This window comes from Heteronotia binoei, chromosome 1, assembly GCF_032191835.1.
Source record: "Heteronotia binoei isolate CCM8104 ecotype False Entrance Well chromosome 1, APGP_CSIRO_Hbin_v1, whole genome shotgun sequence".
Classification (NCBI taxonomy): Eukaryota; Metazoa; Chordata; class Lepidosauria; order Squamata; family Gekkonidae; genus Heteronotia; species Heteronotia binoei.
The window spans coordinates 97,303,745-97,317,190 of NC_083223.1; the positions used below are offsets into that span (position 1 = coordinate 97,303,745).

Consider the following 13,446-nt stretch of genomic DNA (forward strand, 5'->3'; position numbering starts at 1 on the left):
CTGATTTGGTCCCCGGAATGCATGTTTGACAGCCCTGACATAGAATTTACCCTACATAGCTGCCATTTTCTCAAGGTGAACTAATCTTCATAGACTAGAGAACAATTGTAATTCTGGCATATTTCCAGGCCCCACCTGGAGGTTGGCAGCCTTATTGGGAGGCCTTCAGTGAAATTTCAGTTCACTATGTCATTGGATACAGTGATGCAGTTGGGAAATAGAATCCTTGTTTGTGAGGATGAAAAAAAATACTACTAATGCTGTTTCCTTATGCTTGTCATATTTTGTTGAGTAAACATTGAGAAATTGTTTGTCATATCTTAAATTATGTTGCTATTGTTACAACATATATTTCTAAATGAACAAGGAACTAGAAGGCTCTGAGGGCTCAATTAGATATTATAGCTTCCATAGGTCCCATCCATAGACACTTCAGCCATTTTACAGCTGAATTTATAGCATTTTTAAATGGCCCAAATTCAGTTGCAAAATGCAGCCGTGTCCACGGATCAGAAGACCCGTGGACACCATAACATCAAGTTGTGCCATGAGACATACATATGTCCAGGACTTTTTTGTAGCAGGAACTCCTTTGCATATTAGGCCACACCACCTGATGTAGCCAATCCTCCTGAAGCTTATAGTAGGCCCTGTACTAATTGCCCTGTAAGCTTTTGGAGGATTGGCTACATCAGGGGTGTGTGGCCTTTGCTTATGTCAAAGGGAAACTTACATTTTGGGATCTGTTCATGTAATTGTGTCTGTAGGGCAAAAGAATGAATGCATTGTTTTTCATTCACATGAGATGACTCAGGGCCAGTTCATGTTTATTGCTTCCATATGGGAGCTTCCCATGGTACGACAGCAACATTAATACGAAGTAGCTGACATGGTTACTTCCCATACCAAGTTTGCCCCATCTCTGCATATCCAGTGTTGTCTTGCCACTAGGGAACAAGTAACCATGTCAGTCACACATCCAACATGTCAGTCCCTGGAACTATATGCAAAATAGTGGTGATGAAAAGAGCTATCAAGTCACAGCCGACTTACAGTGACCCTGTAAGGTTTTCAAGGCAATAGGCATTGAGAGGTGGTTTGCTATTGGCTGCCCCTGCACTAGGGTTTCCAGCCCCTAGGTCCCAGGGGGTTTCTCCCCGTTCTTGAGGATTTTGATTGAGGAAACCCCACCCCCAATTGAAATGATGTCATCACATCACCAAAACTGAGGGTGATGCTCTAATTTTTGGGCAAGCTCTGTGGTTCTATAGGCAAAAAACCACAGAGCTTTGCTTGGGCATCACCCTCTGATGTTGGCAATGAAATGACATCACTTCTTGGTGATGTTATCATGCTGTGCACGTTTTACACATACAGCAGAAGATGCCAGAAAGGACCTGGGAGCCCTCCACCAGCTGCAAGGTAGAACCTGGCAATCCTACGTATGTACAGCAACCCTGGACTGCCTTGGTGATCTCCATCTAAGTACTAACTAGGGCCACCCCTGCTTAGCTTCCAAGATCTGATGAGAGCTGGTAGCCTGGGCCATGCAGGGTAGGACATATGGGTATGGCAGGGTAAGGCATAATACTTTATTTAATTATGATATATAATTTGGTCTCACAGCCCAAACTCTCAAAGCAGTGTACATATTAAAATACATAACTCTCATAAAAGCAAAGTCACTAATGAGAAGAAAAATGAATGAAACCATTATGTACAACTTTATTAAGGTTCCCCACTTCTGAGTGATTGCAGGAGCCTAACATTGTGTGAGTTACCACATATCCAGGTAACTATGCAACACCGTGTACTTTTTAAAGCAGCCCATGTGGTTAGAAGGCATTGGATTCTACCCTCAGCATAAGTTAATTGCCAAAGTCAAGGTGGCTGCGTTTCTCTGCTTTAAATGAATATTTCTTCCAATTGCATATCCAATTACCTTTATACCCATCAGCGTGATGCCCTTGCCACCTTTCCTGTGGTATTACGTACAAGTAACAGTTAAGCCAGGACACTTGTTTGGCGCTGTTGTCCTACTTATGTCCAGCAGCATGAGTGCTTCTTCATTAGAAGATGCCAAAGTCTTTACACAGATATGTGCTATTCTCAGTGCTGTGTCGCCTAGAATGACAAATAATCCCTTTCACCTTCTTCCATAAGAACTTCAAGAGGGTGACGGTATAACATGTACGTCAAAGAGAGTGATTTCTAACTTTTAATGGGGGGAGTGATCATTTGTCTAAATAACAGAACCTCTCCCCACATGCAAGCAAGTTCTTGTGTTTGTGTTTTTATACAAAGTCAAAACACGTTTCTGCCTGTATAAGAGGAAAGGCATGATTTAAAAAAAAACATGTCTGCAGATATGATGTAAAAAGGAAAAGTAGGAGACTTGTCCTTTGGTGAACTGCCTTGACTGGCACTCTTAACTTTGTGAGTGACTATAAATGGAGCTATGCATCATCTTAGCTGTCGCTAGCAGAAGGATTCTTCAATAAAGGGCCAGGACCACTGAAGGAAGTTAGGCATCTGATTTGTTTGGTAATAAGAAGTAGGAATGCAAGGTCTGCGTGCTTAATAATAAACAAACAGGACATCGTATGCCATCATCACAGGATGTCCTTCCTTCAAGGCAGTACACTAACTTGGAAGGAGGAAAAAGAAATGGCAAGAGTGCATGTCCCACTAATTACTAGTTGCTAATACTTCTTCCATTAGCAATATACTCTTTAAGTGATCGTGTCTAATAAAAGCTTCAGTTATGTAGCTTTTCTCTCCATACTGTGTAGTGTATGAACCATCCTTTGAAAAGGCACAAGCAGAGGAAAGCTTCACTTATTTTTTTTTAAATGATTTTTTAAAAAGTAACCAAGCAAACCAAGTCAGTTCTTATGCGTATTGTAAGAAATAGTGGTAATGCATGGATAAGATTACAATAATTTTGGTGTTTGTTTTTGGAAATAATAAACAGACTTCCAGGCTTCCAAAAATGCCCAGTTAAATACAGATTTCAGGATCAGATAGAAGCGTTATATAATTGTATCTTCAGTCTCATAGTTGGGTAATGGATTTTTAGAAGGCAAAGATCACATCACATTTTAAACCAAACATGTTTCTCTTCCATGGAATTTAAGTTGTGTTCCAGAATTCTTACAGCTGTACGTGCTGGCAGGAAAAATCTGCATTGGTGCGACTTAGGTGGAAAGGAGAAATTCCTTCTGACTAGATCAGAGTTTCATTGGATAATCTTTGTGTTACAGGTAAAGCCCCACCCCTGCTGTTAGCAGATGTGACTGTGCGTAAATCAGATATAGGAAACCTGAAACAGGGAGGAGAAAGGAAGAGTCTGTTTGGTTAACAGCCTGAAAGTATTCAGTCAGTGTTTCAGAGAGGTTAAGTGCAGCAGCACCTGTCTTGACTGAAAGAGAGAAGCAAAAGGCGTCAGCTCTGTATGTTTGAGTCGGTATTACTTTAACGCAGCAAGTAAGGCAGTAAGAAATGTTGACTCCGTAGCTATGTGTGAGACTTACCTGAAACACCGAGCTGCCAGCTGGAAATATTTGTGGACTGTACCTTGGTAAGCAGCTTCCTTCCTTCTTTTGAATCCAGAAGAGAAAACCTTTTGTGTTTAGTGATGATTAATTCTTTTTGCTGGTAGTGGCAACTGCCAGTTCATTGAGTTTCAGTATTAGTCTTTCTTGGAGAGGACTAATGTGCTTGTTCAGATAGTAGGCGAGTGGGGATTTAATTTCAGCAAGCCCATAAGGATTGTAAGAGGAACTAGTTTTTTAAAGACAGAAAAATAAAAAAAATTGGAGGAACCTGGAGGTAAGGTAATACCTTTTTGTAGTCCTTTGCTGTGTACAAAATATTTATTTGAATGGATTATTACAATCCAGATAAAAATCGCTAGTAGGATTAGCAGTACAATGCTGGAGTCTCAGATCTTTGTTTTGGAAAAGCTGATGTTTGTGTAGTAATTCTGCTCCAGGGAAAACACAGTGATGTTTGGACTTTTTAAGGGGCAAGTTCCTGGCACTGGAATAGGACAGTAGTTGAAGTGACAGAAGGGTGTTAAGTCTGTGTTGGTTTAGAGTTGTATTTTTCACAAAATATTAACACTCCATTTTAAACTTTAATATTGATGTTTCAGTGGAAACAGAACACTGATAATGCTGATAATAATATGCATTTACATCAAACCTGTAGGATAGGTCAGCATTAGTGCAAATGAAACACTGAGATGAACAGACAGTGGGTTGCCTGAGGATACCTAGTGAGTACATAACTAAGGTTTGAATAAGAAACTTCCTGGCTCATGCTGGTTAGCTGCTACTCGACAGCAGTTCCAGTGTAGCCCTATTCTAACTTCCTCAGATGGATGGTCACTTTTGTTTGAGTGGTTTGTCTCTAATCTGTAAGCAGCTATAGAAGATTTTACCTTTTTGTACTGTCATTATTTCTAGTAATTCTTTGCAGGCTGAAGCAATGCTGGCAGGATATAGCCTCCCAATGCTTTCTATGCCAGAGGATGTCAATACAGGGGGGGAGTGTTGTTTTTGAAAGTTGTTTGTGTGTTAGAAGCTGGTGGGAAAGTTCATCCTCCCCCATTTGGAAAAGACAAGGCTGGATTCCGGTCTCCCAACATGCACTTTCCATTTTTAGATCATTCAGACGCAGACTGCAGTTCCTTCCTTTTCCTTTCGTTGTTTATGACACTTTTCTGAAGCAGCTTTTCCACAGGCAGTAAGTGGTCTTGTAGCTATGACCGTAGGCTTTTTTTATATATACACACCCTGAGCTTTTTGATTGTATCTCTTACCCACATCAGGTATTTAGAAAAGGTCTAAGTACCTGTTCCTGTAGAAGATGTCATTTCTTCCCCTTTATTTTGGTGACTTCCTCCCAATCCAGCCTTTGAAGCGGTGCTTCAGTGGAAAGAGCTGAGTTTATTTTGCATCTCTGACCGTTCCCAGCTAGGCCAATATTTCTATCAGAAGTGTCATTAGATTGCTGTTGCAGTCATATTGTGCTAATAGAATAAGAACTAAATGTGATCTTTTCCAGGCTGCCCCGTTGTGTAGCTCACATATTGTAAATCACGGAGCCCTGGAGAAAGGGACAACATTGATAATGAAAATGGACATGGAGGATGCTGACATGACTCTATGGACAGAGGCTGAATTTGAAGAGAAGTGTACATATATTGTAAATGATCACCCTGCGGATTCCAGCACAGAAAGTGGAAGCATAACCCAGGCTGAGTCTTCCTTGCCAAGGAACTTGATCTTCAAATTTGCTGGAAATTGCAAAGAGGTAAGAAGATGTGTGCCAAGGATGGTTTCAAGCCTGGCAGTCAAATCTCATTTCACTTAAAAGTGGGGATATCCTTTTGATTTCAGTTTTTAATATATTTAAGCACCATTAATTATGTTGAAGACAATATTCTGGAAATATCCTAGATATTAATATGTTTAGTTCTTGTATCCTGCATGGGAAAACTCAAATGGTTCCAGAGTGATTTTCAGTGTAATCTGAGGCAGAGTTATCCCCTTCCAAGTGCTTTGATGAATGTGACTCCACTTCAGATTGCACCGTAAAAAGCACAAACAAATAAATTTCCCATGTATAAAGCATTCAAGTATTCCTAAAGTATTTCAGGGGTTCAAAATAATAACAAAGCATTGGGCCCAAAGGCCAGTTTCCAGTGAGAGAGGGGACCAATTTCACTGATTCCTTCCTCCCATTGCAGACCTCCATTTTGCCCCCAAGCAGTTCTGGAGGCTTTCCTTCCCCATGACAGCACTTTGGGAAGCTAAAAGGGAAGACTGCAGTTAGTGGGGGCAGGTGAGAAGGCTTTGTACCATCAGCTCCTATTGAAGCCAGCCTAGAAAAATAGATTTTGCATAAAATGGGAGATGTGTGTTTCTGAATGATGGAGTATCCTATCTCTTCATTTCTTAATACTGTCTGGGTCATTTCCATACATTATAAGGCTGAGGGGAGGGTTAAAGGTTCTGAGAAAAGAGGATAAATGTTCTGAGAAGAGAGGATAACATTGTGACCGGTTCACTGAATTATTACCCTGTGTTTATGTGCCTTGTTTATTTAGGGCAATACACCTTTATTTGCAGCTGGACACACAGGTATATTTCAGTCCTTGTCTCTGGAGTGGGTGCATTCTTTAGCGTTGTTTCAGAAGGGCTGGGGAAAAATTAAGCTGGATGAGCAATTGGCTGCCTGTTTATTCCTTCATATAGAGTAGCTATTATAGCTAGGCGTGATGTTCAGCTAGCTAATAATGGTAGGGACAGCCCATCATTTTTGTCCCTGTCCTGCAGCTTGTGGTGGAACAGCCATAACCTGTGCTTCTACTGTAGCTAATGAACTGACCACAGAGCTAAAGAAGGGTGTAAATTCATTCCTTTCTAGTTATTAAAAGTATCCTCCTAAAACAAACAGCACTAAAAGACTTGTGTACAGGAACAGAACCAGGATAAACGAGCACCAAATAGCACTATTGTTAGAATGCCCAGAAAACTGGTAGGAAACTTATTTTAACTAGCTCCCTTGCGTACTATAGTGAAATGATTAGCTAAAGGAAATATAAGCTGCTTCTGTTTTTCCTTGTTCATGCTGTGCTCCTGACTTGGGTGGTAAGCTTGTGTGCTGTGTCATACAATTTTACCGATTGGCCCTTCTATTGAAATATAAAGATCACTCTAACATCAGTTTACATGAACTCCACTTTTTCAGTTTAATCTTCTTTACTCCATCACAAACAGACTGAAAAACAATCTTTAAAAATGTTCTTGCTCTGTGTATGTATTTATCTAAAATATTGAAATTCCACACTTCTTTAAAAAAAAAATCAGGGCAAATCACAACAAATATTCTAAAATAGTAATACAAATAAGGTTTTGAAAACACTGTGAACAAACAACAACAAATAGTTTACATGATCTCATATTAATAGCAGCAATGGATAATGAAGTGCAAGCTAGAGTCATAAAGCTAAGAGAGTTAAAATGATAGCAATATAACAAGACAGAAAATAAAAAAATCGTGGTGGAAAGAGCTGTCAAGTTGCAGCCGATTTATGGTGACCCCATAGGGCTTTCAAGGCAAGAGATGCACAGGAGAAGTCCACCTCTGTGCAGCAGCCCTGGACCCTCATGGTGGTCTCCCATCCAAGTACTAACCAGGGCTGATGCTTCGTAGTTTCTGAGATCTTACGAGCTGGGCTAGCAGCAATCAAGCATTGGGGGGAGGGGATAGATTAATAATATGTTTTATTACATTTCAGTATGGCTGTGGCAATTATGATTGGGATTACTTTGGTCTAAGTTTGAGAAAGAATGATCTTTAGTTGTTTCTCATAAATTGTCTAATTTCTGTAATTAATTTACTAGTAATTAATTTCAATAAATTATATCCTCCACATTTTCAGTTCTGGTCACTGTTGTTAAATGGAACAAATCAAGAGAAGGAAATATTTATTTTTTCCATTCCTTATCCCTTGTTTATCCTATTGTAATCTTACAGTGCTCAGTTGTGTTGCATTGTAGACTTGCTAGTCACCCTCAGTGTGATGAAACAGGTACAGGTTGAAAGCTACTCTGTCACAGCAGTATCTATAGTTAATTAGCTCTTTCTACCATCTGGTCAAGTTTTTATTTACTCTTTGTGAGTCTTAAAAGTAAGTTATAGGGAATTCAGTGGGTATGTATAGTTTGTATCAGTATTTCTGTACCTTTGTTCAAGATATGCTGCCTCAGTCATTAATTGTGCTTTATACATATTTTCATTATCACCAGAGCCTTAGGAAGAGCCCAGGTCACTGTGAATTCCAATTTGATAGGAGTAGGACTGAAAGTTTGACTTGCCAAATGATAGTTCATGGCTGAGGCAATATTTGGATCCAAGGTGTTCTTCACTGGTTCTTCCTTGTCATGTCAAACTGGTTCTTCCCTGTCATTGTGGGGGGGCGGTCTCCAAAGTTGTACCTTGAGAACTGAAACTTTAGCGTCTGTATGGTTCTGAAACTTTAGTGACAAGTAAGCACTGTCCCTGAATATATTTTGGGAAATGACTAGAAGGTCATCACATGGAATGATGATGCAAGCTGTAGGTTGTTTTCATTGTAGAAGAGCATACAGCAAATATTAATGTTGTCATTAAGCAGTGTATTTAGAGTAATATTTCAGGTGCCTAGAGATATTCCTGTATCTCATATGTAGACTTGTGTGTTTGGTTTTGGTTTTATTTAACACTCATTGTTTTATTAATCCCATAGTCCCATCCTTTTTTGAAAGACCAGGGTGAGAGTCCATGGCATGTCACACAACTAGCCTCAGTCAGAGATTATTTTAAGGGCATTTTTGTTATGCATTAGCTTCCTCTTTAAGTTACTGACTTCTTAATATTTTATTTTTTCCCCTATATGACAATATCCATTATATTTTATGTTCAGCTCTTTTATTCAGTTTTTTTGAGCTAACTTTTCTTTCAACTAAAAGAAGTACTAGCTAAGAGTAGACTTCTGTATTGTAAATAGGTCTAAGTGCTTGAGATGGACTGGACTAACTTTCCATGGTAGTTTTGTATGTTTGGTTTGGAACGTATATACCACCATTCCAACCAATGGGAAGATGGCCACTCAAAGAAAATCCATACAAATGTTGAAACATGGTGTTCTGTATCCAACAAGAACCACAGACAGAGCACACAGAGTAGGAGTTTCATTCAGCACTACTCTGATACACCCTTGAGGTTCAGGGGAACTCAAGAACAGCACTGGGCACAGTTTGGGAGTCTGCAGTGAGAAGATGGAAATCTTCCCCTTCCACCGGCAGCAGTGTCCTTCCGCCAGCAGCATATCCTTTGGATATAAGCCAATATTATGTTGACCTATAAGCTATAAATCTCTTTCACTTGCATGCCTGTCTTAAATATAAAAGACAGACACTAATTTTGTAGTTGTGTACATGTAAGAAGGAAACAATACAAAACATTTCCTCTCACTCCACCTTTTTAAAAAAGAATAAATTATAGGATGTAGGCCCTTTTGCTCAGCTGCATCATTCTTTCAGTCAATTTAGTGTTGAGGGGGAGGAAAAGTTTGCTTTGTTCAAAACAGAATGCTAAGCAAACTAGTCATCATGTATTACTGGGGAAGTGGATGTTAAATTAGCAAGGAGCTAAAATTAAATCATTCCTGCCTCAGAACACCTGGCCATTGATCCAGTTGCTACTTGCTTAGTTTGGTTTGGTGTTAGGATAGTTACATTAAAAGAAATAATGGCATGTACATTTCAATAAATCCAGCCAGTGTCTATTGCATTTATAAAACTAATAATGATACCCCCAAGTATTCATTTAAAAAATACTTAGTAGAGAAAATGGAAGAGTGCTGTTTCTTATCCAGAGGTCCCAGCTTGTCAGGATGTGCTCTGTGGAAGTCGGGGACAGAGATGGATGTGGTGAAATGGCAGAAAGGTTGGTGACATCCATAAAGCATCCAGGGAAATAGCTTCTGTAGGGGCAGATGAAGCATGAAAGTGCTGAATCTTTTCAGCTGCTTGCTGAAATGTTTATAGAAGGCCTACAGTAGCTTTTACTCCAGCAGTTATTCATTAGGACCCTGGTCAGTTCCAGCAGTTACTTTTTTCTTGGGTTTGGTAGATGTGCTGACTTTTAAATGGCCTTTTAAGCACCACTTGAGTTCAAACACAGTAGTAGAAAAACAACCCTGTAAATTCTATACCTGAAGTACCAGTCAAAACATGGCAGTAGTTTCTGTATGAACAAGGGTGAATGGGGGATAATTTGGATCTTTTTTATTTCCAAATCTGTTTGCCAAGAAAAAGACTCTTGTCCCTTGCATCATAACTGGCTTTGTACAGTTTATGATAGGATGAAGTCACAATCTTTATGTGATCATATGCTACCTGAAAATGTATCTTACTTGGCAAGGTATAACAGAATGTAACCTTCTAGTGCTACATAACTGTGTACTTGCTGCATGCCTGTTTCTAAGTATTAAAGAGAGAGCTGATAGCAGCAACAGTAGTATTATTGCCATGGAAGAATAGGTGGAATGCGTCCATTGTTATTATAAGATTTTACATTAATATCCCTTGGCAGGGTTGGCCAACGGTAGCTCTCCAGATGTTTTTTTGCCTACAACTCCAATCAGCCCCAGCCATTGGCCATGCTGGATGGGACTGATGAGAGTTGTAGGCAAAAAACATCTGGAGAGCTACTGTTGGCCACCCCTGCCTTAGAGAAAATAAAGGATAAGTGATGATGCATGATCATTTTAGGGTATTAAAACAACATTCCATCGACATGTCATTTCTAGGAACCTTCTTTTATTAGAGAATATAATTGCCCCAGGAATTATAACGTTAAAGAGAAAATATGTTAAAGAGAAAAATCTTAATTTTCCATTTGTGTCCACAGAGCTTGTGGTGTGTTAGCATGATCTGTACTTTGGCAGAGCATCATTTCAAAGCAGAAGTGTGTTTAATGACACCTTGTGGACAAGGCTGAAATGTCTGCTCCATTCCTGTATTTCAGTAGCAAATAAGGTCTAACTAGCTTCCCTTATTGGGCTCTTTGTTATAGTAGTAATTTATGTACAACCTAAGAGCAGTCTGGTTGGTGGAAAAAACAACAATTTTATTAAAATCCAGCTTTTGGTTAATTTGGGGGCTAAAGCTCACATTTTTGTAAATATCCAAATCTAATACTACTACTACAAGTACAGAACTAGTTTTTTTTTTCCTTTTAAAAAGAGGGCATTGTGTTGAATTCACATAGAAGTTACAGTTATGTCTAATAATGTATTTTTCTATATTACATTTTAAAGGAGTCATCTTCCTACCATAAATACAGTACTTGTTTTTGCCCTGTAGTTCAGTCCCTGGAAACATAATTCAGAGATTAACATTTTAGAATGTTTAAACATCTACTTAATTACTGATTGCTGAACTACCTTACTTATTGTGAAATAGTTAAGTGCTGTTTACAGTATCAGAGTAGTGTCATATCTTAGAAGCCACTCTCCTAAGGACCTTCCCAGACAAGCAATTTCAGTGTAATAAATGTATAGTTCTGTGGAATGTATCACCAGTATTGGAGGCATAAAACATAAAGGGGGGGGGTTACAATTAATATTGTAAACATTAATCCAATACTGAATACAAAATGATGAAACTAGTACCAATGGACAGTGCCTTACTGGTTACATTATCTGCTTCCTTCTTTAGAAAAACTAGATGAGGAGGAAGAGCAGGTAGCAGTTACACCTTGCTTCCTTTCTCCTGCTAAGATGGATCATGGCTAGCCACCAGTGGAGTCTGAGAGGGAAAGAACCAGATGATAATTAGACCTGGCAGCCTGATGGAAAAGGCCTTTCAAATGCACACACTTCGTTTCCTTTGCTAAGTTGCCTGAGTGGCTGTCCGCCAATGGAGTCCTCGTTGCTATTGTTATTTCCTTGCCGAATGTTGTGCAGCTGCTGTTGGTTGTTGGCTATGTCTATGCTCTTTGTAGACTTCACTTTAGAAATCATTTTTGTTTTTGCTAACTTTTGAAAGTCTTTGCTCTCACACTATACAAAACCAGTCAGTAAAGGAACATTCATCTGACTGTCCTTTAAAAACAACTAAAATGTAGAATACCAGCAATGTCATCCCCTTCTCTGTCTCCTTTCAACCCTCCCTCAAAGGAACAATTCTCCCTCCAAGCAATTTTTTAAGTAGAAGAGTTTTTTTAAAAAAAAATTCAGAAGGCTATGCTCTTTATTTTCTTTGTTATGCACAAAAATTGATCCCTGGAGAAATATGGTCAAAACTAGCAAGCATACTGAGCCTCATGGTAGAATATTGCATGAATATTGCAAATATTCTATCCCGTCCCCCCAGGTAGACATATCTCACTTCCCCTCCCCACCACCATGTCTTGTATCTACATGGTACTTCAGGGGACAGGACATCAAACTATACTATAGTATCTGCAAAGGGCCTTGAGAGACTGTTGCTCAAGGATAAAATACTGTTGAGGCATGCTTTGAATGATTGTGCTAAAAAGCCCCTAAGTGTTTCTGTTTGACATGTTCCGAGTAATACTGATTCCTAGATGTTCTGAGAACTTCACCATAAGTTTAAATTAAAACTAAAATATCTCTGTGTGTGTGCTTTTTAAGTACATGAGTGCCTAACCTACTTTATGGTCAAACTGCAAACACACTTCATGTGCTAACTGTGAACTTTTCCTGAAAGTTTAGAAGAATGTAAATGAAGGTGGATGGGGAAAGCTAGAAGAACATCTGCCTCTTTCACCTCTCTATGAAAAATGTGCAAGAGTTACAAAAATAAACACAATCAATGGGCAAGTTTGAACTAGTTTTGGTTTTTGAAAGTCCCTGTTCATTTTGCCACCAGTGCAGATGCAGATTTTGTTAAGCTTTCAGACACATGTTAAACAAATTGCCTTGAGGGAGAGCTACATGTTACTTTTTTAATTTTGTGATTTTAAGGCTTTTCCAAAAGCAGCCTCTGGTACTACTTTTTGTAAGAAAAAGAGGGAAGACTTTTAAACTTTTCTAACTGCTGTTTTTTTAACCAAGATGCTCATATCTGCTTTTAAACAAGGGGCTCAGAGTTGTTGTTTGTTGAATTAGGAAATTGGCAGTGGAGGAAAAAGTCAAAGAGCCCCTTTCCCTTAGCACTATTCTTCCCCTCCAAAAAGCCCCAAAGTATGACTCTGGGGGAAAATATTTTAAATGCTAACAGAACTAAATGCAGTTATCAGACTGCAGGATTTCAATTCTTGATCTTTTTAGAAAATGTTTGCTCTCTAAGACTTAAAAAGATCAGTATGGCTAAGTACTGTGCTGCAGAATATGTTAATATTGTGATATAGACACTAAATATTACATTCAGTCATGATCAAGTTAGTGTACTGTAAAAGTGTGTGCTGGGAGGAGAAGTGTGATATCTTTTTTGTTAAGATTTTAGTTAATATGCTTGTGATCAGAGTAAAGAAGAGTAAAGAATCTATAGTTCGTTTGTAGTGATTATTTTGGCAGGCATAATGAAACTAGTCAGTAGTTTGAGAAGGAACATGACTCATTAGCTTTGCCTTGAATGCTTACTAATTCTGTGGAACAGACATCTTCTCATCACCCCCCACTTTCCATTTAAGATGCAGACACGAGTCTTTTTAAAGTGTTTATTCATGTTTCCTGGTTAGCTAAGTTGCTCTGTTTATCATACATTATTTAGAGCAACTTAAAATGTAGCAGATTTAGTGGAAATGGGGATGAGGAGAGAGGTCATCACAGTATGTTGTAAGGAGACTTTCACAGGCATGCTATTCTGATTCCTGATTTGTGGTCAGTGATATAATTACTGGAAAAGAGGAAGCTTGGTACAA

At 38.9% G+C, this 13,446-nt stretch overlaps 1 protein-coding gene across 4 annotated transcripts in view; it reads left to right on the forward strand.

Moving 5' to 3' along the window:
- The window catches only part of PRDM1 (PR/SET domain 1), a 158,652-nt gene that overhangs the window by 128,148 nt on the left and 17,058 nt on the right, over positions 1 to 13,446 (forward strand). For 3 of the 4 annotated variants that reach the window (XM_060237604.1, XM_060237597.1, XM_060237610.1), the window contains one exon: positions 5,071 to 5,319. In XM_060237604.1, the coding sequence (XP_060093587.1) occupies positions 5,137 to 5,319 (183 nt within the window). In that variant the 5' untranslated portion in view covers positions 5,071 to 5,136. Of the gene's footprint in view, positions 1 to 3,496; positions 3,581 to 5,070; positions 5,320 to 13,446 lie in introns of those variants that run through there. The other variant, XM_060237617.1, reaches the window with a different exon arrangement.